Here is a 26,289-nt window from a genome sequence, read left to right as displayed (position 1 = left end):
AGGTAGTTCTCCATGCTCTCACTTTCAATCTGAAGGTTCCTCAGGCCTAAAATGAGTCTCTTGTAGACAACAAATAGATGGGTCTTGTTTTCTTATCCATTCTGATACCCTATGTCTTTTGGTTGGCGCATTTAGTCCATTTACATTCAGTGTTATTATAGGAAGATATGGGTTTAGAGTCATTGTGATGTCTGTAGGTTTCATGCTTGTAGTGATGTTTCTGGTACTTTGTCTCACAGGATCCCCCTTAGGATCTCTTGTAGGGCTGGTTTAGTGGTGACGAATTCCTTCAGTTTTTGTTTGTTTGGGAAGACCTTTATCTCTCCTTCTATTCTAAATGACAGACTTGCTGGATAAAGGATTCTCGGATGCATATTTTTTCTGTTCATCACATTGAAGATTTCCCGCCATTCGTTTCTGGCCTGCCAAGTTTCAGTAGATAGGTCTGCCAGTACTCTTATGTGTCTACATTTAGAGCCTGTTTATCCCTAGCTGCTTTCAGAATTTTCTCTTTATCCTTGTATTTTGCCAGTTTCACTATGATATGTCATGCAGGAGATCGATTCAAGTTACACCTGAAGGGAGTTCTCTGTGCCTCTTGGATTTCAATGCCTTTTTCCTTCCCCAGATCCGGGAAGTTCTCAGTTATGATTTGTTCAAGTACACCTTCAGCCCTTTTCTCTCTTTCATCTTCTTCTTCTGGAATACCAATGATACGGATATGATTCTATTTGATTACATCACTTAGTTCTCTAATTCTCCCCTCATACTCCTTGATTTTTTTCTCTCTCTTTTTCTCAGCTTCCTCTTTTTCCATTATTTTGTCTTCTAATTCACCTATTCTCTCCTCTGCCTCTTCAATCCGAGCTGTGGTCGCCTCCATTTTATTTTGCAGCTCGTTTATCCCATTTTTTAGCTCCTCCTATTTCTTAGTCTCTTGATCTCTGTAGTAATATATTCTCTGCTGTCCTCTATACTTTTTTCAAGCCCAGCGATTAATTTTATGACTATTATTTTAAATTCATTTTCTGCTATATTGCTTAAATCGTTTTTGATTGGTTTGTTAGATGTCGCTACTTCCTGGAGTTTCTTTTGAGGAGAATTCTTCGGTTTCATCATTTTGGATAGTCCCTGGAGTAGTGGGGAACTGCAGGGCTCTTCCTCTGTACTGTCTGGAGTAACTTGTGTTGATGGGTGGGGCCGCAGTGAGACCAGCCCACCAATGGAGCCACAGTCAGACTGGTGTGTACTTTAAATTCCCCTCTCCAGTGGCAGGACCCACTGTGGAGTGGTGTGGCCTCTGTCTGGGCTACTTGCACACTGCCAGTCTTGTGGTACTGCTTCGATGGGATCTGGTGTATTAGCAGGGGTGGATCCGCAAGGTGCACAGGGGCAGGAGGGGTAGGCTCATCTCACTTTGCCTTTGGTGATCCGCTTTGGGAGGGGCCCTGTGGCACCGGGTGGGAGGCAGACCCATGGGAGGGATGGATCCGCAGAAGCACAGTGTTGGGTGTTTGTGCAGTGCAAGCAAGTTCCGTGATGGGAATTGGTTCCCTCTGGGATTTTGGCTGTTTTGGATGGGTGAGGGAGATGGCGCTTCCCAGTGCCTTTGTTCCCTGCCAAGCTGAGCTCTGGCCTCTGGGGCTCAACAACTTCCCCTCCCGCTCTCTGAGCAGAGTTGTCGACTTATAACATTCCAGATGTTAAGTCCCACTGGCTGTCAGAACACACTCCGTCCAGCCCCTCTGCTTTTGCAAGCCAAACTCGGGGCCTCTGCCTTGCCAGGTGGGCTGGCTGCCCCTCCACCGCCCTGACTCCCTCCCTCCAGTCCATGTAGCGCACACTGCCTCTCCACCCTTCCTACCCTCTTCCGTGGGCCTCTCGTCTACACTTGGCTCCTCAGAGTCCGTTCTGCTAGTCTTCTGGTGGTCATCTGGGTAAATTAGGCAGATGTGGGTGGAATCTAAGCAATCAGTAGGACGCGGTGAGCCCAGCGCCCTCCTACGCCACCATATTCCTACCTATTATATTTAAATGGCTCTTTTTATCACTTGGTCTGTGAGGAGTCTGAGAACATAAATGTTTAGAGACTTCATTTCCTGGATTCTAATTGGAGCCTGTAGTATCTTTCAGCTGTGTAAATACAGAGCAGGGAACAAGACTATCACACCTCACTTTTCCCTACCCTTGCAGGATGTAAAGCTCCACTAGGATGAGATCCCTCTTGTCTTCTTTCTCCTAGTGGGCATAATTTGTCTCTAAACAGTTCCCTAAGTAGAGTGCATGATAGGTCAATAAAAGCTAAACTCTGGGAGGAGCCAAGACAGTGCAACAGCATGGAAATATTTTTTGCATCTCTCAGCCCTGAAATGCAGCCAGATCAACACTAAACCATCTTGCACACCTAGAAAACTGACTTGAGGATTAACACAACAATCTGCACAACGTGAACCACAGAACTTGGCAGGTATGTGGTGCAAAGAGGTGAGCTGGGGAAGAGAGAAGCTGTGGAGGGCAGGGAGCTGTTTTTGCTTGCAGAGAGGACAGAGCCAGGGGGGAGAGTACAGGAAAGCATCCACACACACACCACTCCTGAAAGAAAATGGAGAGAAAAGAAAGTATGCAAGGGACTGAACAAAAAAGGGAGAAAGGAGAAAGAAGAGGTTTAAATTCCATTAAGACTATAAACAGGAGAGCACAGAGTCTGAGACTCCACAGCTTGATACCTGGTGGTGCTCTGGTGGAAAGGGTGAATCCTGGGAGCAGAAAGAAGGTTCCAAAGGGTCTTTGGGCCACACGGTGAGAGGTGGTTCCCTGCTGGGAGGACAGCTGGTAGAGTCTGTGTGGCCACTGGCAAAGGTCCCAGTGGACCCTGGAGAACAACCACATTTGCTAGTGCTGGAACAAGGAAGTTAAGGGGGAAGCCTGGTGCCAGATGTGTGTTGTGATTTACCATAATTCCTGAAACAGTCCTGTTACATGATCGCATGCACTTTTTCTGGGGCAGACTGGCACCCAACCATTGCTCAGTGAGACCCCCCCCCCCAGAGGGTCAGAACAGGTTAAAGCCACAGTCCCTCAGAAGTGAGGAGTTGGGAAACACAGAAACATCTGGGATAAAACTTAGGAGGGAGGTGATGCCTGGCAACCTGATGGCTTGGTCACAGACAGTATAACAGCATGGAGTGGATGGAGGCTGGAGACAAAGGATGGGTGTGTGATTGCTGATTGGGGAGAACAGAGTTCTGATAGTAGAGACTGGGTAGCTGGGTGACGCCATTTTCACCCTTCCTGCGCATGCACATACACACCTATGTGTGCCACAACAATCCACCCCAGTAAGCTAAGCAGCTCCATCTGGTGAAGAACAGAGCCGTTACACTAAGCCCCACCCACTGGGCCAACCTCGCTCTTCAGGAAAACTACAAGTCTTTTTGCCTGCTTAGTTTACAGATTATAAAGTGCTTCATAGTTTGACTTCAAGTGGAAAACCATGTAATTTCAATGTATTTCAGTCTGATCGCTGGTCCATCTATTCAATTTTTTTCTTTTCTTTCATTCTTGAATACAGAAAGAGAAAAATTTTTTCACATTTTTATTAAAAATAATTTCCTTTATTTTTTTCTACTATATTTTTTACTTTTTTGTAAATTTTGTAAATTCTATTTTGCTTCCATAATTTCATTTTATTCTATTTTAGTGTATTCATTTTTTCAAATTTTCAAATGTTTTCCTTTTTTTCTTTTCTTAGCTTTCCCCTTTTTCTCTAATCTCTCAACCTCCTGTCAACACTAGACCACCCTCTTCTCTGGGCCTCCAGTCTACGCTTGGCTCCAGAGAGTCTGTTCTTCTAGTCTTCTGAAGGTTTTCTGGGCTATTTAGGCAGATATGGGTGGAATCTAAGTCATCAGCCGGACGAGGTGAGCTCAGTGTCCTATACTGCCATCTTCCACCTGTCTCTGTGTAAATTTTTTCAAAGTCTATTTTACTCCCATCATTTCATTTTAGTCTACTTCAGTGTATTCATTTTTTCAAATTCTCAAATGATTCCCCCCCCCTTTTTTCTCTAATCTATCAAACACTTTAAACACCCAGACCAAAACACACCTAGGATTTGGCATCATTTATTCAATTTGTGTGTGTGTGTGTGTGTGTGTGTGTGTGTGTGTTTAATTTTTTAATTTTAATTTTTTTAAATTTTTTAATTTTAATTTTTCTGCCTCATTAATTCCTTTTCTCCCTTCAAAATGATGAAATGAAGGAATTCACCCCAAAAGAAAGAGCACGAAGAAATGACAGCCAGGGATTTAACCAACACAGATACAAGCAAAATGTCTGAACCAGAATTTAGAATCATGATAATAGGAATACTAGCTGGAGTTTAAAATAGATTAGAATCCCTTTCTGCAGAGATAAAAGAAGTAAAAACTAGTCAGGATGAAATTAAAAATGCTATAACTGAGCTGCAGTTTTGAATGGATGCCACGGTGGCAAGGATGGATGAGGTAGAACAGAGAATCAGTGATATAGAGGACAAACTTATGGAGAATAATGAAACAGAAAAAAAGAGGGAGATAAAGGCAAAAGAGCACGATTTAAGAATTAGAGAAATCAATGACTCATTAAAAAGTAACAACATCAGAATCATAGGGGTCCCAGAAGAGGAAGAGAGGTAAAAGGGGTAGAAGGGTTATGTGAACAAATCATAGTGGAAAACTTTCCTAACGTGGGGAAAGACACAGACATCAAAATCCAGGAAACACAGAGGACTCCATTAGATTCAACAAAAACTGACCATAAACAAGGCATATCATAGTCAAATTCACACAATACTCAGGCAAGGAGAGAATCATGAAAGCAGGAAGGAAAAAAAAAGTCCTTAACCAACAAGGGAAGACAGATCAGGTTTGCAGCAGACCTAACCACAGAAACTTGGCAGGCCAGAAAGGAGTGGCAGGATATATTCAATGTGCTAAATCGGAAAAATATGCAGCCAATAATTCTCTCTCCAGCAAGGCTGTCATTCAAAATAGAAGGAGAGATAAAAAGTTTCCCAGACAAACAAAACTTAAAGGACCACTAACCCAGCCCTGCAAAAAATTTTAAGGGGGACTCTCTGAGGGGAGAAGAGATGGAAAAAAAAGACCAAAAGGAAGAAAGACTAGGAAGGACCAGAGCACACCACCAGAAACTCCAATTCTACCAGCAACATAATGGCGATAAACTCATATCCTTTAGTACTCATTATAAATGTCAATGGACTCAATGCTCCAATCAAGGTACCAGGGTACCAGAATGTAAAAGAAAACAATATCCATCTATATGCTATTTACAAGAGACTCACTTTAGACCTAAAAACACCTTCAGAGAGAAAGTAAGGGAATGGGGGGAGGACACTTGTGGGGATGAGCACTGGGTGTTGTATGGAAGCCAATTTGACAATGAATTATATTAGATAAACAAACAAACAAATAAAAGAAAGTAAGGGGATGGAGAACGATCTATTGTGCTAATGCTAGCCAAAAAAAGTTGGAGTAGCCATACTTACATCAGACAATCTAGACTTTAAAATAAAGACTGTAATGAGAGATGAAGAAGGGCATTATATCATAATTAAGGGGTCTATCCACCAAGAACACCTAACAATTGTAAACATGTATGCTCCAAACGTGAAAGCACCCAACTATATAGATCAATTAATCAGAAACACAAAGAAACTAACTGATAATAATACCATAATAGTAGAGGACTTCAACACCCCAGTTACAACAATGGACAGATCATCAAAACAGAAAATCAACAAGGAAACAGTGGCTTTGAATGACACATTGGACCAGATGGACTTAACGGATATATTCAGAACATTTCATCCAAAAGCAGCAGAATACACATTCTTCTCCAGTGCACATGGAACGTTCTCCACAAGAGATCACATACTGGGACACAAATCATCTCTCAACAAGTACAAAAAAATCGAGATCATGCCATGCATATCTTCAGGCCACAATGCTATGAAACTCAAAATCAACCAGAAGAAATTTTGAAAAGGTAAAAAATATTTGGAGACTAAAGAACATCCTACTAAAAATGAATGGGCTAACCAAGAAGTTAAAAAGGAAATTAAAAAGTACATGGAAGCCAATGAAAATGATAACACCACAGCCCCAAGCCTCTGGGATGCAGCAAAGGTGGTCATACGAGGAAAGTATATAGCAATCCAGGCCTTCCTAAAGAAGTAAGAAAGGTCTCAGATACACACCTAACCTTACACCTTAAAGAGCTGGAAAAAGAACAGCAAATAAAACCCAAAACTAGCAGAAGACAGGAAATAATAAAGACTAGAGCAGAAACTAATGTTATCAAAACCCGAACAAACAAGCAAACAAACAAACAAACAAACCAGAACAGATCAATGAAACCAGAAGCTGGTTCTTTGAAAGAATTAACAAAATCGATAAACCACTAGCCAGTTTGATCAAAAAGACAAGGAAAGGACCCAAATAAATAAAATCAAGAATGAAAGAGGGGAGATCACAACCAACATAGCAGAAATAAGACCAATAATAAGAGAATATTATGAGCAATTATATGCCAATAAAATGGGCAATCTGGAAGAAACGGACAAATTCCTAGAAACATATACACTACCAAAACTGAAACAGGAAGAAATAGAAAATTTGAACAGACCCATAACCAGTAAGGAAATCGAATTAGTAGTCAAAATTCTCCCAAAAAACAAGAGTCCAGGGATAGATGGCTCTCCAGGGGAATTCTACCAAACATTTAAGGAAGAGTTAACACCTAGTCTCTTGAAGCTGTTCCAAAAAATAGAAATGGAAGGAAAACTTCCAAACTCTTTCTATGAAGCCAGCATTACCTTGATTCCAAAACCACACAGAGACCCCACTAAAAGGGAGAACTATAGACCAATTTCCTTGACGAATATGGATGCAAAAAAATCCTCAAGATGATACTAGCCAACTGGATCCAACAATACATTAACAGACTTATTCACCATGACCAAGTGGGATTTATACCTGGGATGCAGGGCTGGTTCAAAATCTGCAAAACAATCAATGTGATTCATCACATCAATAGAAAAAAGGACAAGAACCACACGATCCTCTCAAAAGATGCAGAGAAAGCATTTCACAAAATCCAGCATCCTTTCTTGATAAAAACCTGCAAGAAAGTAGGGATAGAAGGATCATACCTGGAGATCATAAAAGCCATAAGTGAAAGATCCACCTCTAATATCATCCTCAATGGGGAAAAACTGAGAGCTCTCCCCCTAAGGTCAGGAACAATACAGGGATGTCCACTCTCGCCACTGTTATTCAACATAGTATTGGACGTCTTAGCCTCAAGCAGTAAGACTACACAAAGAAATAAAGGCACCCAAAGCATCCAGGAGGAAGTCAAACATACACTCTTTGCAGATGACGTGATACTCTAAAACCCAAAAGGCTTCACCAAATCCCTGCTAGAACTGATCCATAAATTCAGCAAAGTTGTACAATATAAGATCAATGCACAGAAATTGGTTGCATTCCTATACACCAACAATGAAGCAACAGAAAATCAAGGAATTGATCTCATTTATAATTGCACCAAAAACCATAAAATACCTAAGAATAAACCTAAGCAAAAAGATGAAAAATCACACACTGAAAACTATAAAAAGCTTATGAAAGAAATTGAAGAAGACACAAAAAAAGTGGAAAAATATTCCATGCTCCTGGATAGGAAGAACAAATATTGTTAAAATGTCAATACTACCCAAAGCAATCTACATATTCAACGCAATCCCTATCAAAATGACACCAGGATTCTTTAAAGAGCTAGAACAAACAATCCTAAAATTTGTATGGAACCAGAAAAGACCCCAAATAGCCAAAGCAATCTTGAAAAAGAAAACCAAAGCAGGAGGCATCACAATCCCAGACTTCAAGCTGTAATACAAAGCTATAATCATCAGGACAGTATGGTACTGGCACAAAAACAGACACTCAGATCAATGGAACAGAATAGAAACTCCAGAAATGGACCCATAAACGTATGGCCAACTAATCTTTGACAAAGCAGGAAAGAATATCCAATGGAATAAAGACAGTCTCTTTAGCAAGTGGTGCTGGGAAAACTGGACAGTGACATGCAGAAGAATGAACCTGAACCACTTTCTTACACCATACACAAAAAATAAACTCAAAATGGGTGAAAGACCTCAATGTAAGACAGGAAGCCATCAAAATCCTCCAGGAGAAAGCAAGCAAAAACTTCTTTGACCTTGGCTGCAGCAACTTCTTACTCAACACGTCTCCGGAGGCAAGGGAAACAAAAGCAAAAATGAACTATTGGGACTTCATCAAAATAAAAAGTTTTTATATGGTGAAGGAAACAATCGGCAAAACTAAAAGGCAACCGATGGAACGGGAGTAGATATTTGCAAATGATATATCAGATAAAGGGTTAGTATCCAAAATCTATAAAGAGCTTATCAAAGTCAACACCCAAAAAACAAATAATCCAGTGAAGAAATGGGCAAAAGACATGGATAGACACTTCTCCAAAGAAGACATCCAGATGGCCAACCGACACATGAAAAAATGCTCCACATCACTCATCACCAGGGAAATACAAATCAAGACCACAATGAGATACCACCTCACACCTGTCAGAATGGCTAACATTAACAACTCAGGCAAAAACAGATGTTGATGAGGATGCAGAGCAGAGGATCTCTTTTGCATTGTTGGTGGGAATGCAAGCTGGTGCAGCCACTCTGGATAACAGTATGGAGGTTCCACAAAAAATTATAATAGAACCACCCTACGACCCAGTAATTGCACACTAGGCATTTATCCAAGGGATACAGATGTGCTGTTTCGAAGGGACACATGCACCCCCATGTTTATAGCAGCACTATCAACAATAGCCAAAGGATGGAAAGAGCCCAAATGTCCACTGATGGATGAATGGATAAAGAAGATGTGGTCTATATATACAATGGAGTATTACTCGGCAATAAAAATGAATGAAATCTTGCCATTTGCAACTACTGGATGGAACCGGAGGGTGTTATGCTAAATGAAATTAGTCAGTCAGAGAAAGACAAATGTCATATGACTTCACTCATATGAGAACTTTAAGAGACAAAACAGATGAACATAAGGGCAGGGAAACAAAAATAATATAAAAACAGGGAGGGGGACAAAGCATAAGAGACTCATAAATATGGAGAACAAACATAGGGTTACTGTAGGGTGTGTGTGAGGAGGGATGGGCTAAATGGGTAAGGGGCACTAAGGAATCTACTCCTGAAATCATTGTTGTACTATATGGTAACCAATTTGGATGTAAATTTAAAAATATATAATTTAAAAAAGAAAGAAAAAACAAAAACAAAGAATAGCCAAATTATGGAAAAAGCCCAAGTACCCATCCACTGGTGGATGGATAATCAAGAGGTGGTATATATATACACAATAGAATATTACTTGGTGATCACGAAGAATGAAATCTTGTCATTTGCAAAATGTGGATGTAACTAGAGTGTATTATGCTACGTGAAATAAGTCAGTCAGATAAAGACAAATATATGATTTCACTCATAGGTGGAATTAGGAATCAAAACATGAACATAGAGTAAGGGAAGGAAAAATAAGATAAAAACAGAGAGGGAGGCAAACCAGAAGATACTCTTAAATACAGAGAACAAACTGAGAGTTGCTGGAGGGGAAGTGCAGAGGGGATGGGCTAAAAGGCTGAGTGGCATTAAGGAGGGCATTTGTTGTGATGAGCACCGGGTGTCATATGTAAGTGATGAATCACTAAATTCTACTCCTGACACCACTACTATACTATATGTTAACTAACTAGAATTTAAATAAATGAAATAAAAACATAAAATCAATATTAATGCAAAGAAATCAATAAAGGATAAAGTAACATAATTTAAAATAAAGACATGTTCACTAGGTTAACTTTTTTTAATGTTTATTTATTTTTGAGAGAGAGAGACAGAGTGTGATCAGGGGAGGGGCAGAAAGAGGGAGACACAGAATCCAAAGCAGGTTCCAGGCTCTGAGCTGTCAGAGCCTGATGCAGGGCTTGAACCCACAGACTGGGATCATGAACTGAGCTGAAGTTGGACGCTAAACTGACTGAGCCACCCAAGTGCTCCCTCCTTTTTTTTTCACTAGGTTAATTTTGTGTAAGTAACTGACCCCAACAAATGGGAGAGAAAAAAATAAGAAAACCGGAGAATAATGTCAGGAATTCTACCATCTGACCAATAGAGGTTTCAGAACAGAGAATACATACAATGAAATAATTCAAGAAAATTTCCCACAACTGAAGAGCAAAAGTTTCCAGATTGAAAGTCCAATGCACTGCACCACTCACTACAGCCTTTGAACACAATGTAGTGAGTTAGATTTCAGTGCACCCCCATGTGACTGGAGGCAACCATATTGGACAACACGGATACAGAACATTTGCATCATCGCAGAATGGTCTCTTGGACAACTCTGCCTAGAATAATGGATGACAGCAGATCCTCGAAGGCACACCATCATGAAATTTCTGTACACCAAGGACAAAAAGAAAACCCCAAATTCTTGCAGAAAGAATGAGGGGAGCAAGACATAGGTTGCATACAATGAATCAGAAACCAGAAGGGCAGGAATCTCAGCAGCGATAGTACAGACAAGTCTCTATGCCTACAAGTTCATGGAGAAACATCTAGCCCACCTAGAATTCTACGCTCAAATCATCCATCAAGCATGAGGGTAGAGCAGAGATATATTCAGACATGCACATTCTTAAAAAAATTTCCCTCTTCTTCATCATTCTTCTAAAGGCTACAAGGAGATGGTCTCTACAGAAATGAGGGAGAAAATCAAGAAAGATCAGGCTGAGAAAACCAGTTTTGTTAAAACTACCATAGTACTGTTCAACCTTTTAAAGCATGTACATCTATACATTTGAGTTTTGAATAAGATAAATTTTTAGAAGCCTCCATCAAGTATCATCTCTGCCCAACCACCACTGGGGACAAGTGCTCCTTCTCTTAAATTAAAGCACTGAGACTGACCTTCTGCCACATTAAATCCGTCTACTCAAGGGTCTAACTTTTCCCCACCAATAGGACACATCTCGGACTGATCCAGAGCAGTATCTAGGAAATGTTTGTGTATCTAAAGAAAAGCCAGGACCAGTCCTTCCTGCTGACCTTCTAGGCATGTTTGAGGTTCAGACGAACCTCCTGATAGCAGGTGTTGGGAAATCCCCAAATGACAAAAAAAAAAAAAAAAAAAAAAAAAAAAGAGAGGTACTGGTGGAGTCCATGTGCTGTTTCCAATACGTGTTTCCCAAAAAGCCTCAAGATATTTTACTGAAGGCCTACTGTGTGCTCAGCAGTGTGTAGGCCCTGAGAGGAAGGCATTGGGGCCAACATTATCCTCACAGTCATCTTTGCCTTTTGTGGGCCGGGGGTTCCATCTTATCAGTGGGACTAATGAGCTTGTCTGGATGCAGCACAGCATAAGGAGTGAGGCCACAGGTCATAGGGCTCCACTTTTTCCACCCTCTCATCTTGAGGAAGTCATTAACCTCTCTGTATGTCAGTTTACTCAGAGGGATGTTAAGAAGATTAATGAGAAATCTGTAAAACTAAAGCCTTGGACTCCAACAGTGACAGTCTTTCCATTTCATCTTTGTTAATCAATAGATTGTGTTATGTTTCCAACTGCAGATATGAGAGACACAGTGCTTTTGAAAATACACAATGCTCAAAGAAAATGTAACTTTTTAATTTTTCAGAGATGACAGCATCAACACCATGAGACCCTTCCTGGAGTAAGATTGGGGAGGGAGAATTTCTTGCCACCATAAAACAACTTCTTGGTCACTTGAGTAACAAGTTTTCTGAGTTCAGTCTCTGACCCTGCTCCCCATAGCCCTTTCTCTGCTCCTCCCAGAATGTGCTCAGGATATTTGGGGGTGTGACTTCTGGGCTGGGAAAGTAGGCCTCAAACCCTCTCTCTGCCTGGGACTTACCAGTGACACCTGCTCCCTCCCCTGGTTCTACAGAGGGTCCTTGATGGTCTGCAGCTGTGTCCATGCTTCTATCAGGCCTGGGAGTTGCCCCTGATGACTTGGACCCTTCTCACTGACACCTAGGACCCAGCCCCACCCTCAACCCAGCTTTAATGAGAGTGTACGTTCACTGCTTTCAGCCCCTAGCCCTCCTGTGACAGGCACCTGCAGGCCCACAGGCTCTGTCCACAGATCCTTGTATAGGCTGAATTGTATCCCCTCCAACTCTGTATGTTGAAGTCGTAACTGCCAGCAATTAAAAACATGACCATAGTTGGAAATGTCTTTAAAAAGGAAAAGAATGTTAAATGAGGTCACCAGCATGGGCCTTAATCCAACATGACTGGTGCCCTTATAAGAAGAGGAAATCAGGACACAGACATCCATAGAGGGAAGACAATGTGAAGACACAGGGAGAAGTTGACCATCTGCAATCCATGGAGAGAGGCTGCAGAAGGAACCAAACTTGCTGACCCCTTGATCTTGTATTCCCGGCCTCCTGAATTGTGAAACAATAAATTTCTGTTGTTGAAGCTCCCCAATCTGTGGTACTTTGGTGCAACAGCCCAGCAAATTAATACTGATCCAATCTCATTGGGCTTGAACAAGGAATCTGGGGCACACTGATTATACAGTAATTATGTTTCTGTCTCTATGTCCAATGCAATTATGAGATCCTCCTAAACGGGAGCCATAACTTCCTTGTTTCTATATTTTTGGAGGCTAAGAGGGCTATAGCTGGAGTGATTTTGAAGCAACACAAGAATGATGGAATAATCTTTTTGAACAAACACCTTCAAATTTCAGTAAGGTGGAGAGTGCAACGTTCATATTACTCTGTAAATAGACCAATTAATTAATCATGAGCACCAGTTGTTGTGGCATAACACAAAGGGTCATGAGGCTTAATGATGTAAACTCCTTGCAAGTCACTGGAAAAGGAAGGGTCAAGCTTTAGCCAATGTGGCCACAGCCATGACAACATTGACACCTGGAGGAGCTGGCTTTTAGTCCAGTGCTTCCTTCTTGCTCTTAATTCAAGATAAGTCAATTTGCCAAAAAGCAAGATATTAGACCTCACATATTCCATCACTCTTATTTCTCTGTCAGAGACAGAGACGTAGTTCCATAAAAATAGAGAGAACACTAGTGTGGGCTTATGGGAAAGCCACCACAGCACTGATGTGCCCGCAGAATCGGGGCAGTGGGGGGAGGGGCAAAGAAAGGACAATGCAGGAGATGGGCAGGTGTCATGGCACAACATAAGTCCTGATATAAATTAATGAAGTGTGTTTACGGGAAAACCCTCTTCTTCATATCATAGGGTTAGGGGTAGAGGAAGAACTGAAACTCAGTATCTTCAGGAATCTAGTGACTGAGTCATTCAGCAAGCTGGCTCTTCAGCAAATAGATTCGTGCTAAACTGGGTGATTTCCATCGCTTCTCCAGCTGACAAGAGCCTGCACACCAAGTATGAATCTCAGTGACCTTGGCCAGCACTGTAGGTGGCTCGCCTCATGTCTGGTATCATGTCAGAGCATCATCTGCATTAACATCTTTGACCATTACAAAAACCCCACGGTAGATGCATCACTGCATCACAGGTAGGGAAACTGAGTCTCCCCAGCATTGAATAACTAGATCCTCCAAACTTTCGGTGGCAGAGATGGCTAATGAATCCAGGAGAGTCTGCGCCTCAATCAGCACAGCCTACTGCCAGCAGTAATCTTCAGCCTCCCAGAGAACAACTGCTGGGACCCTGACTCTTTATATATGTATAGACACACTACATATGTATTCACACAGACACATACACACACACACACAGACACATACCTGTATACATACCTGTACACACACACATACACATATGGACACAGACATACTTCCACCACCACTACCACCACCACCACCACCACCACCTGCTCCCTGCCCAGCAAACCCAGCTGACAGTCATGCTCCTGGACAGTCTGCAGAGTTTCCTGCTGCAACCATCCAAGATGTTCCAGCTCCTCGATCTCTGTATTAGTTTTGCTCTGTAATAAATTACCCTAAAACACAGTGGCATAAAATGATGATCTCATTATCTTGGAATCTGTGGGTGAGGAATTCAAAAGTGATTTAGCTCAGTGTTTCTGACCTGAGTCTCTCATGAGGCTACAGCCAAGCTGTTGGCTGGGGCTGCCGTCATCTACACATTGGACTGAGCTGGATATCCTACATCAAAGGTAGCTCACTTGTGAGGCTGGGTGATTAGCACTGATTGTGGCAGGTCTCAGGTCCATGCCACATGGCCACTTAACAATCTTCACAACATAGCAGCTGGTGTTCCCTAGAGAGAGGGGCAAGGTGGAAGCATCTTCATCTCTTATGACTCAGCTCCAGAAGCCACACACCCTCAGCCCCACAATATCCTCCTGGTTTCATAGGCCAGCCCTGTTCATGGGGGCAGAGACTACAGACCAGTAGGAGGGAGACACTGGGGAACTCTTCGAAGCTGGCTACCCCCTACAGCTACAATGTTGCCCTACTGAGAGGCATGCTGGAGGGACAAAGCCTTGGTGCCCAGGAGGCCCAGCATGTGACAGGGGCTCAGTAAAGTCAGTATTTTCCTTTCTTCCCTTCCTTCCTTTCCTTCCTTCCCTGGCTCCAAGGGCCAGCCCTGCTTAGACCTCATCACTTCTTTCTCTGAGCTCACCCACAACCCCACAGTTGCCTCCACAATTCATAGGAACTGTAAGATGGTGACGTCCTCTAGATTCCCACAATAGTCATCTCTCTTCCACTGTAGTGAAGGAGGGATATTCCAATGATTTAATGTAGTGTGACAGATCATCCCAAAGGATTAAACAATCTATTTTGCCCATGAATCTGGGGTTGACCAGATTCAGGTGGGCAGCTCTTGCTTCGGGGTCTCATGTGGTTGCAGACAGACTGGTGCTGAAGTCATCCTGAAGGCTCTGTTCATATATCTGCATATCTGCACCGGAGAGACTCACACAGCTGAGGGCTGAATACCAGAGGCTCCTCAGACATTTCTTTCTTTATAGATACATTCACAGATGATAGGTAGATAGATAGATAGATAGATAGATAGATATGATTGACAGATGGGATAGATAGATTAGATAGATAGGTAGGTAGGTAGATAGATAGATAGATAGATAGATAGATAGATGGAATAGATAGATACACATGACAGATAAATAGGTACATATGGATAGATGATAAAGAGATATAACAGGTAAATAGATGATAGAATCCTATACACTTACATACAGACTTATAATACTACACTTAACAAAAAATGTATTTGCATCTTCACACAAGATTACTTGGATTGAAAAAATTCTTGGCCTAAAGGAGTGAATATGGAAGTTCACATACTCAACAGGGCTTTCCAGCCCCATGGACACTCACCTACTCTGCAGAAGTCAGTCTGTCACAGGAGAGAAAACAAATCTCTAAATTAGCTAATGTTGACTTGGCATTTCCAGGTCCTGCCTCTTTTTGACCCCTGAAGAGATAATCACATCTCATCCTAGCTTTTCATGTATCCTGGACACTGAACAGCCTGGACATGACTAGACAGACTGGTCGGAACTCTGGCACCAGAAAAGCAATCTTAAGGGAGGACTGGAGAAAGCCCACTGAATGCAGTGGGAAGGTTTCCCTCCTGTCACTGCAGTGCAGACCTGCCATCAAGACCATCCATGCTTAGTTGTGATGACTCTTAGCCTTTAAAATGAAAACTGCCAGTTGTTCGACCACATACAAGTGTGTTATTTGGGAAAAAAAAGAGAATTGCAATCCAGGACAAACAATCTGTAGCAAAACTTAGGCCAAGTTTGAAGAATGAAGATGAGGTATACTTTTTTTTCAGGAGAAAAGGGGAGGCTGGGAAGGGGGTTATAAACTGAAGTGCATGGAGTAACCTGGGAGTTTGAAGTGTGGTGTCTTCTCATTGGCAGAGTTCTTGTTGGGGAGAAGGGTTGCTGGGTTATAGTGACAAGGAAAGCTCTTCTTCCTGCAGCTGGGATAATAAAGTAGTGCAAGGTCAAGTCCATCTCTTCCAGTTGGGTCTGAGTGGTAGGGTGTGACAGTGCCCCCTGCCAAACCTCCCCACTCCATTTCAGTGGGGGTCACATGATTAATTTTCACATGACAAAGACACTTCTAGAATGGGGTCTTTGGAAAATTCCTGAACAGCATCTGCTGATACACCACTAACTTCATAGTTAAAGCTCTCTGAAGGATGTGCGTGATTACTTTCTAAAATGGCAGATTGAAGCTGGAGTTGACAAGGCTGGAGCCCAAATGTCAAAGCCAACATGGCCTCCTAAGGACTGAAGATAATACAGCCATGAAGGTAATAGCTGACATTGATTACATGCTCGCTGCGTGCTCCCTGGTCTGTGTCCTAAGTACCTCACACACACACATCATCTGATTCCATCATCACTTCAGATAGGCACTGGCATTACCCCCCTGTTTTACAGACACTGAGGCACTAACTACCAAGGCAGTAAGGTGTTAAGTAATTAGTTCAAGGTCCCACATATGAGTGTCTTTAGAGGTGGAAGGCCTAAGCCCTGTGGGCCCAGTTATGCAAAGAGGCACCTTTTTCTCATTTACCCAAAGCCATAGATTGGTCAAGACTCAAACTGACTGAGCTGGGATTCAAACCCCAGAGGCTCCAGCTTCAGAGCTTCCCATCTCCCAATTACTGTGTGATGCTGCCTCCTGTATTAAATAAGTGTACAAGTGAGACTAAGGCAAGGGAGGGGGAGAGCTGTGTAGCCCAAGGTGTTTTTGTGACCCTCTGTTCTTAAAAACAAGCACAAGCTTCCAGAAGAGTCTGTTTCAAGAACTATGTTCCTGACCAATCTCAGAGTAAATGCTGACGTGATATTTCATAATCTACTGTAATTCCTACAAAAAATTCTCCATCAAAGTCAGGGCATGGACACTGACACATTACTGCCATGTAACTGTTAGAACCCTTAATTCTCCCACTGTTCCCATAATGTCCTTTATAGCAAAGGACCTAACCCATGCATTGATTTTCCACGTCACCCCTCTTTAGTCTCTGTAGTTCAGTCTGGAACACTTCCTTAGTGTGTCTCTGGCTTTTTTTGAAAGCAAAATTCCAGCTAGTCAAGGTGAAGAACTCATTGGTTTTATTAAGCAATTTATTAATTGGTAGCATCCACCTGACAGGCAGACAGATGCTCCCAGGAGGTGTACAAGATTCAGGGTTTTAGAGGAAGGAGGGTGGGGCAGGAAGTGCTTGAAAGGAAAATTGTTTCAGGACAGGACCCCTTCTCTGGGGGAAGGACCCACAGGTTTCTGTCCTGCACATGACTCACTAGTGCCTGTCAGGAAATTTCAGCCAGACTGTTAAAAGGTCACCTTCCTAGGATAGGTTGAACTCTTATTAGTCTTGGTTTACTGTGAGTTGGGGTTGGCAGGCAAGTGACTCCAATATGGGCTTGTTTCTCCCTCTCCTCCTCCTTCTCCTCCTCATCTTCCCCCTCCTCCTCCTCCTCCTCCTTCTTCTTTTCTTCTTCTAAATCACTTTCATGACCTTGACTTTGTTGAAGATTGCACACCAGGTACAGATCAGGAGTAGATATTCCTATTTGGGTTTGTCTGACTTTTTTCAGGATTTCTTTCAGGTTTGTCTCTTTGGCAAGAATATCCCAGAGGTGACACTGAGTTCTTCTTAATGCATCTTTTCATGTGACCTGTCATCACTTCTTCCTGTTCCTGATAATGCTCACTCATTCACCAGGTCTCTGCTCTGTGACCTGCTCTTTCCTTCTGGCAACTCATGGGTGTTTGAGCCGTAGTACTTTGAAACCACATCAGTGTCCTCATCAATTGTAATCAATCCTGTATTTATTACACCTGTGGGTACTTGTGTCTTCCTATTTTATTCAATGGGTCTTAATCCCTTCCTATTGTTAGTTTTCCTGATGTCTAAATTGTGCCTGACTGGTTGGTGAAGCCCCTCAGGCTGGCTCCTTATCTTGTGGACATGTCCCAATCACTGGGCAGGGCAAGATGCTCCAGGCTCATCATGTGCACCCCCAGCCTGGAATTGGCCATTTCTCTGAAAAGCCCTAGTCTTTTCAGTGGAAAATGATGCTTATAAGCCAAGATCTGGGCACAAATTGTGTTCAATGCTCTAACAGTGTTACTGTTTCTAAGAACTGTCTGTCAGACAGGTAGGGGATATGTGTTTTCATATAGGCACACACATCTATTTATCTTTATATCAATCTACTTATCATCTATCTCTCTAGAAAAGCAGGATTTTTCACTGATACATTCAGTTCCAATCTCTGAATACATAATCTCATTCTGGTTTTCTCCCTTTCCATCAGTGACTCTCTTCTCCAACAGTAAGAAATCTGGCTTCTATTTATCCTTAATATATTTACTCCCTTAATTAATTCCCCTTTATATAACTAATAGCCATTCCATCCCTAACACTCATGGATACCCCCCTCACATTACTTGGGTTTTCCACACCATATTTAGGGTCTGGCTTTGGACTAGGCTATCCCTCTGGGTGGACACCCTTCTCACTGAGCTTGGGCTTCCACACTCATGGCAGGCTGCTTCTTCATGTGGACACCCTCCCTATGCTATTCTGTCTCTGTCTTGGAGTCACTGTGCCTCCATTCTCTGTCCCTGATGCCCAATGTGTGGCTGCCAATCTGGCTGTTCTTCACCTATTGGCTTTAGGACTGAGCTATCCAGGAAGGACAGGCAATGGAAGAGAAGAGAGAGGAGGGAAGGGCTACTGGGTGGCTCAGTCAGTTAAGCATCCAGCTCCTGATTTTGGCTCAGGTCATGATCTCATGGTTTGTGAGATCAATCCCCGTGTCAGGCTCTGAACTGACAGCTTGGAGCCTGATTGGGATATTCTCTCTCTCTCTCTCTCTCTCTCTCTCTCTCTCTCTCCCTCTCTCTCCCTCCCTCCCTCCCTCCCTCCCTCCCCTGTGCATACGTTCTCTCTCTCTCAATATAAATAAATGAACTTTAAAAAAAAAGAGAGTAGAGAAGCGAAAGAAGGGTGGGGTGTGGAGGGAAGGAAAAGAAGAATCCTGTGTAGTTTCTGATACCAACTGAAATGGACAAATACTTTTAGCTTTTCTGTCCAATCAACTAACCAATCAACCATCTCTTGTTCAATGTTCATTGTGTCAGGACATTTGAGAACTGAGGCTGGAACATGAAGAGAAAATATGTTCCCTGTCAACAGAACATCAGGGCAGATGAGATAAAAACATTAAAATAAAACTAATAATAATACTAACTACCTCAATTGAATGCTCTAAAAAACATGTGCTCTAAAAACAGAACTAAATTATGAATATACTTTCAATATACTTTATGAGCAGTGGGTAAAGTCACAGTGGATCGATTGACTCTCACCTATCTTAACATATTATGTTGGAGTTCTAAACAATCCCACCCACTCAGTGATTGTGATGGTGAAAAACATTCAGTCACTGGCTCTCACGCATCAGTTGTACAATTCCCTCTGTATGTGCAAGAAGGTATCAGTTAATACTTTTAATACTTTTGTAAAGAGATGTTTATTGACATGATCAGTGTCATACTTAACATAGAATATTGAAAATGAGACATGTGATATGTCAGTAAACAACTACTACAAAAATTCTTGTTTCATGAACGTTTGTTGATAAAATTGTTGCGAAATTTTTATTCTTGATCAGTGATTAGGGAAGTAGATGGTATAACTGGGGGTAGTCTATGGGAGCCAGATAGGCTGAGTCTACATGTCTGGCACTTAATAGTCACCTCCTTTACTCTCCACAAGATATAATGCTCCACACAGAGACTGAGAAAGCTATGGAATCTATAGTCATCCAACACAGGTACTTCATGAAGCCCATCTTCATTTCTGGGTTGTACTCACAAAGTAAATGGAGGCCTCTGGTATTCTGGGACACAGGTTCTTGAAGAACAAAGGGGAAGTCCTTAGTGAAAGTCAAGCTCCATTCACACTCCCATCTCTCAGCTCAACCTTGAGAACAATGGGTTTTTCTGGTTGAATAATACTTAGAGTGTTTAATTTCAGTGGGATCTGCAAAAGTTAAAAATCATATGAAAACCAACAAATGAAGCCCTACTGACAATAGAAGCAAAGCAGGCAAGATACATGAAGGAGAGTAAGAGTTTAAACATATAAATACTACTTTTATATTAATATATCTCATATTCCTTAAACTTTGTAAGCTGTCAAGACCAGAGTATGGAAGCATTCATCTATCATTCACTCAAAAGAATATCTATTGAGTGTCTACTCTGTACCAGGCTGGACACAAACTCATGTTGTTTTGTGTTCTTTTTTGATTTAAATTTTAATTAAAAGGATGAGTATTTAAAACTTAAAACAGGTTCTTAGCCATTATGGCAACCATTTGAAAAGTGATACAGTTAATTTTGTGTATGTTGAGTTTGCAAGATCATCTTGGATGGATATTACACATTTTATTGTATGGCCATCCTCAATGCTAAATATCCTATCGCTTCCCCCAGTAGGAATATCCATTTATGATGGCCCCATTGCCTATAAATGGAGCAAAGCTTGACTGGGGCAGGGCTCATGGAATGTGGTGCCAAGTAGCCAGGATGGTCTGGACCATGGGAGTCCTTCACATCTGGCAGACTTGCTTCCCACCATTGATTCTCAACCTCGCTTGCACATGAGAATCAATGAGGGCACTTTTGAAGCCCACTCTGGGTGAATTATGTTAGAATTTCTGATTTGGCCTGGACATCAGGATTGTGAAAAGAACCTACTGATTGCAATGTACAAGGAGGGGTTGTGAACCACAGTTATGAGAGCATCTGTAAGTTGTGGTAGAAACAGCATCATTCAAAAGTCATGTTGTGTTCATCACTGCACATCATTACTGTGCACTACATGTTCCCTTCCTTTCAGTGGACTTGAAAGAAGTTTAAAACACTGCTCAATTTTTCCTTGAGATCAGGAACACGACAGGGATGTCCACTCTCACTGCTGTTGTTTAACATAGTGTTGGAAGTGCAATCAGACAACAAAAGGAAATGAAAGGCATCAAAATTGGCAAAGATGAAGTCAAGCTTTCACTTTTTGTATATGACATGATATTATACATGGAAAATCTGATAGACTCCACCAAAAGTCTGCTAGAACTGATACATGAATTCAGCAAAGTTGCAGGATACAAAATCAATGTACAGAAATCAGTTGCATTCTTACACACTAACAATGAAGCAACAGAAGACAAATAAAGAAACTGACCCCATTCACAATTGCTCCAAGAAGCATAAAATACATAGGAATAAACCTGACCAAAATGTAAAAGATCTGTATGCTGAAAACTATAAAAAGCTTATGAAGGAAATTGAAGAAGATACAAAGAAATGGAAAAACATTCCATGCTCATGGATTGGAAGAATAAATATTGTTAAAATGTCAACACTACCTAAAGCTATCTACACATTCAATGCAATCCCAATCAAAATTGCACCAGCATTCTTCTCGAAGCTAGAACAACCAATCCTAAAATTCATATGGAACCACAAAAGGCCCTGAATAGCCAAAGTAATTTTGAAGAAGAAGACCAAAGCAGGAGGCATCACAATCCCAGACTTTAGCCTCTTCTACAAAGCTGTCATCATCAAGACAGCATGGTATTGGCACAAAAACAGACACATAGACCAATGGAATAGAATAGAAACCCCAGAACTAGACCCACAAACGTATGGCCAACTAATCTTTGACAAAGCAGGAAAGAACATCCAATGGAAAAAAGACAGTCTCTTTAACAAATGGTGCTGGGAGAACTGGACAGCAACATGCAGAAGATTGAAACTAGACCACTTTTTCACACCATTGACAAAAATAAACTCAAAATGGATAAAGGACCTGAATGTGAGACAGGAAACCATCAAAACCTTAGAGGAGAAAGCAGGAAAAGACCTCTCTGACCTCAGTCGTAGCAATTTCTTACTTGACACATCCCCAAAGGCAAGGGAATTAAAAGCAAAAATGAATTACTGGGACCTTATGAAGATAAAAAGCTTCTGCACAGCAAAGGAAACAACCAACAAAACGAAAAGGCAACTAACGGAATGGGAAAAGATATTTGCAAATGACATATCAGACAAAGGGCTAGTATCCAAAATCTATAAAGAGCTCACCAAACTCCACACCCAAAAAACAAATAACCCAGTGAAGCAATGGGCAGAAAACATGAATAGACACTTCTCTAAAGAAGACATCCGGATGGCCAACAGGCACATGAAAAGATGCTCAACGTCGCTCCTCATCAGGGAAATACAAATCAAAACCACATTCAGATATCACCTCTTGCCAGTCAGAGTGGTAAAATGAACAAATCAGGAGACTATAGATGCTGGCGAGGATGTGGAGAAATGGGAACCCTCTTGCACTGTTGGTGGGAATGCAAACTGGTGCAGCCACTCTGGAAAACAGTGTGGAGGTTCCTCAAAAAATTAAAAATAGACCTACCCTATGACCCAGCAATAGCACTGCTAGGAATTTACCCAAGGGATACAGGAGTACTGATGCATAGGGGCCCTTGTACCCCAATGTTCATAGCAGCACTCTCAACAATAGCCAAATTGTGGAAAGAGCCTAAATGTCCATCAACTGATGAATGGATAAAGAAATTGTGGTTTATATACACAATGGAATACTACGTGGCAATGAGAAAGAATGAAATATGGCCCTTTGTAGCAATGTGGATGGAACTGGAGAGTGTGATGCTAAGTTAAATAAGCCATACAGAGAAAGACAGATACCATATGTTTTCACTCTTATGTGGATCCTGAGAAACTTAACAGAAACCCATGGGGGAGGGGAAGGAAAAAAAAAAAGAGGTTAGAGTGGGAGACAGCCAAAGCATAAGAGACTCTTAAAAACTGAGAACAGGGGCGCCTGGGTGGCGCAGTCGGTTAAGCGTCCGACTTCAGCCGGGTCACGATCTCGCGGTCCGTGATTTCGAGCCCCGCGTCGGGCTCTGGGCTGATGGCTCGGAGCCTGGAGCCTGTTTCCGATTCTGTGTCTCCCTCTCTCTCTGTCCCTCCCCCGTTCATGCTCTGTCTCTCTCTGTCCCAAAAATAAATAAACGTTGAAAAAAAATAAAAAAAAAAAAACTGAGAACAAACTGAGGGTTGATGGGGGGTGGGAGGGAGGGGAGGGTGGGTGATGGGTATTGAGGAGGGCACCTTTTGGGATGAGCACTAGGTGTTGTATGGAAACCAATCTGACAATAAATTTCATATATTGAAAAAAAAAAAGAAAAAAAACAAAGATTTATTCACCAAAAAATAAAAATAAAAAAATAAATAAAACATTGCTCAAGTTCTGAGTATTATGCTAAGCAAAATTAGTCACAGAAAGGCAAATATCATATGACTTCATTCATATGTGGAATTTAAGATACAAAACAGATTAACATAAGGGAAGGGAAGCAAAAATAATATAAAAACAGGGAAGGGGACAAAACATGAGAGATTCTTAAATATAGAGAACAAACTGAGAATTCCTGGAGGGGTTGTGGGTGGGGGGATGGGCTAAATGGGTAAGAGGCATTAAGGAAGACACTTGTTGGGATAAGCACTGGGGGGGGGGGGGCGTGTACATAAAGGGTAAATCACTGGATTCTACTCCTGAAATCATTATTGCACTATATGCTAACTAACTTGGATGTAAATTTTAAAATAAATAAATAATAAAAAATAAAATAGCGCAAAAAAACCACATTGCTCAAGTTCAAAGGTCTGTGCATGATCATATCACACTAACTGCACTGACTCTAGATGGCCCTTATGTTTGAGTGTTAATAACCCATAGACGTGGCACTCAGAGCTGAAGGAAACTTAAAAGTCACAGATGAATACAAATAGAGATGACCAACAGAACAAATTAAGGACAAAGGAGCCTACACACACACACACACACACACACACACACACACACACACACACGTGTATGCGTGTGCACGCACACACATCCTTTCTGTATCTCTTAGTTTAAAAAAAACCAGTAAAACATTCTTTATGCAGAAAGTTCTCTGTCTGACCTGTGTTTCTTTACAAGGCTTGAAGGAGAAGTTCTGCAGGACTCTGACAAGGGCAAGTTTCATGTTCATAATCGCGAACCTCATGCCAATGCAGTTTCGGGGTCCAGTTCCAAAAGGCAGGTATATATAAGGATTTATACTATCCTTGTTCTTCTTGCTGAACCTGGTTCCACAAATCAAGTTGGAAAGAAATTAGTGAAACATAAAAACCACAAGAGCGACATGTGTGGGGTTCTCAACCAGGACTACACAGGACACTCTTGTGGGGGCTGATCCCTGAAATCTTTCCATGCTTATTCTGCAGTGATAACTGTAAGTTACAGATCCTCTGCATTACCCTTACCCTGTGGGAGCAGTCAGTCTTGTTGAGGAGATGAGATGAATGTTGTTAAAAGGAAGGGTTATCTTAAACACTAGAATTACAGTCAGGGTGGGGAGATGTTCACACTCTGAAAGCAAGCAGGAAATGAGCCTGACTGAAGAAAAGGTAGATTCCTACCTCCATTGACTTACTGTGGTCAAATGCTCAAGAAGGAAGCAGAAGAAATGTCTCCCGTGATTTACATTGTGATTTTTCTCTTCTCTTCCCTCCCCTCCCCACTAGGATCCCCCCAGCCACTTCGACAGAACAGCCTGTCAGAAGATTTACATGAGCACACGCTGCTGCTCACTATAATCACACTGACAGATATGTGTAATCACTGAATTCTTCTCTGTCTGTTACATGAGGCTTCCTATTAAGGAAAAATATAGATTTGCAGAAAGTGATAATGACATCATCAGTAGATATCTTTTAAAAGTGTTCAAAGTATGGACAAAATATTTGGGGCTCAGTCAGTTAACCATTCAACTCTTGATTTTGGCTCGAGTTATGATCTCAGGGTTCATGAGTTCGAGCCCCACATCAGGTTTTCTGCTGACCGTGCAGACTTGCTTGGGATTCTCTCTTTCTCTCCCTATGCCCCCTTCCTGCTCTCTTTCTCAAAAATAAACAAGCATTTTTTAAAAAATGGACAACGTTCTGGAATGAGATTGTGTGTCTTACAGAGATATGGGCATAAGATGAGGAATTGTTATGGCCTGTGGATGGGGCACCTGATAGAGGTTAGTGGTGTTGGACAGATGAAGGGCACACATAAATGTATTAAGAGTATTTCATAGACATGCATCTACAAAATATGCTTGTGCGTGTGTCAAAAATTCTCCATAATAGACATTTTAATATGTGGACTTGGTGCTGCCTGGCATAGTCCTTGACACACAGAGGTAAGCACTTCCTCTCATTGCTGAATGAATCACAGAGAAGAACCAGGAGTCTCTGTTTTCTGTTTCAGAAAATACAGCACTGGGGACTTCTGAGCTTGTGGGAAGCACCAGGTCTCTTGGTCCAGAAAACAGACAACTTGGTCGATTCTGACTTCTTTCAGCAAGTAGTATGTATAGACACAATGTTAGCACTAGAACACCATGCAACAAGACAAGGACCCTGCCATCAGGGAGCTTAGAGTCAGAGCTAAAAGTCTAGATCCCTACAAATGTACTCCAAATTTTTTCTCACCAATACAATAAACAGGAAAGCAGCAGCTCTTTACAGAATTCAAGCTGTGCCCAAAGCCAGACTCTGCTCTGGATTCCCAGAGAGAAAGTTCAAGACCCTTCAAGAAGGATGTCTCAGATGGCTATAGAGCAGATGACTTTGCTTTGGACTAACCCCAGGTACCAAGAGAGGTGGGAGCTGGCACAGGACTGCAGCCACAGAAATCACAGGATTTGTGTACGCCCCCATCCTCATGAGGTTGCTCCTCCTGCCAGGGATGAGGACTCTCAGCTCCACAGCCTCTCCTTTCCCACTAGGGCTAGTGGAAATGGTGGCCAAGGTTTATAAACATGGAATGTAAGGATGTGGGGAGTAAATGGAAGGATGTGGGGAGGACAGAAAAACTTAAAGAAAAAATAGTCCCATTTTCTTAAATAAGATATTGGTTAAATAAATTATGATATATGCATATAATCATAAACACAAATCACATAGAATTTACAGATTATAGTTTACTGT

General features: G+C 41.8%; 1 protein-coding gene across 5 annotated transcripts in view; it reads right to left on the bottom strand.

Moving 5' to 3' along the window:
• The window catches only part of LOC125154086 (cytochrome P450 3A12-like), an 80,885-nt gene that overhangs the window by 18,306 nt on the left and 36,290 nt on the right, over positions 1 to 26,289 (bottom strand). For 2 of the 5 annotated variants that reach the window (XR_007147666.1, XM_047837806.1), the window contains exon 12: positions 24,234 to 24,396. Coding sequence is in view for 3 of the 5 variants with exons in the window: in XM_047837806.1 (XP_047693762.1) it covers positions 24,234 to 24,396 (163 nt within the window). In the remaining 2 variants the exon portion in view is untranslated. Of the gene's footprint in view, positions 1 to 19,693; positions 20,222 to 24,233; positions 24,397 to 26,289 lie in introns of those variants that run through there. The other 3 variants (XR_007147665.1, XM_047837804.1, XM_047837805.1) reach the window with 3 other exon arrangements.

Source organism: Prionailurus viverrinus, chromosome E3, assembly GCF_022837055.1.
Source record: "Prionailurus viverrinus isolate Anna chromosome E3, UM_Priviv_1.0, whole genome shotgun sequence".
NCBI lineage: Eukaryota > Metazoa > Chordata > Mammalia > Carnivora > Felidae > Prionailurus > Prionailurus viverrinus.
Note: the sequence above shows the minus strand (reverse complement) of the source record. Positions and strands in the feature narration are given on the sequence as shown.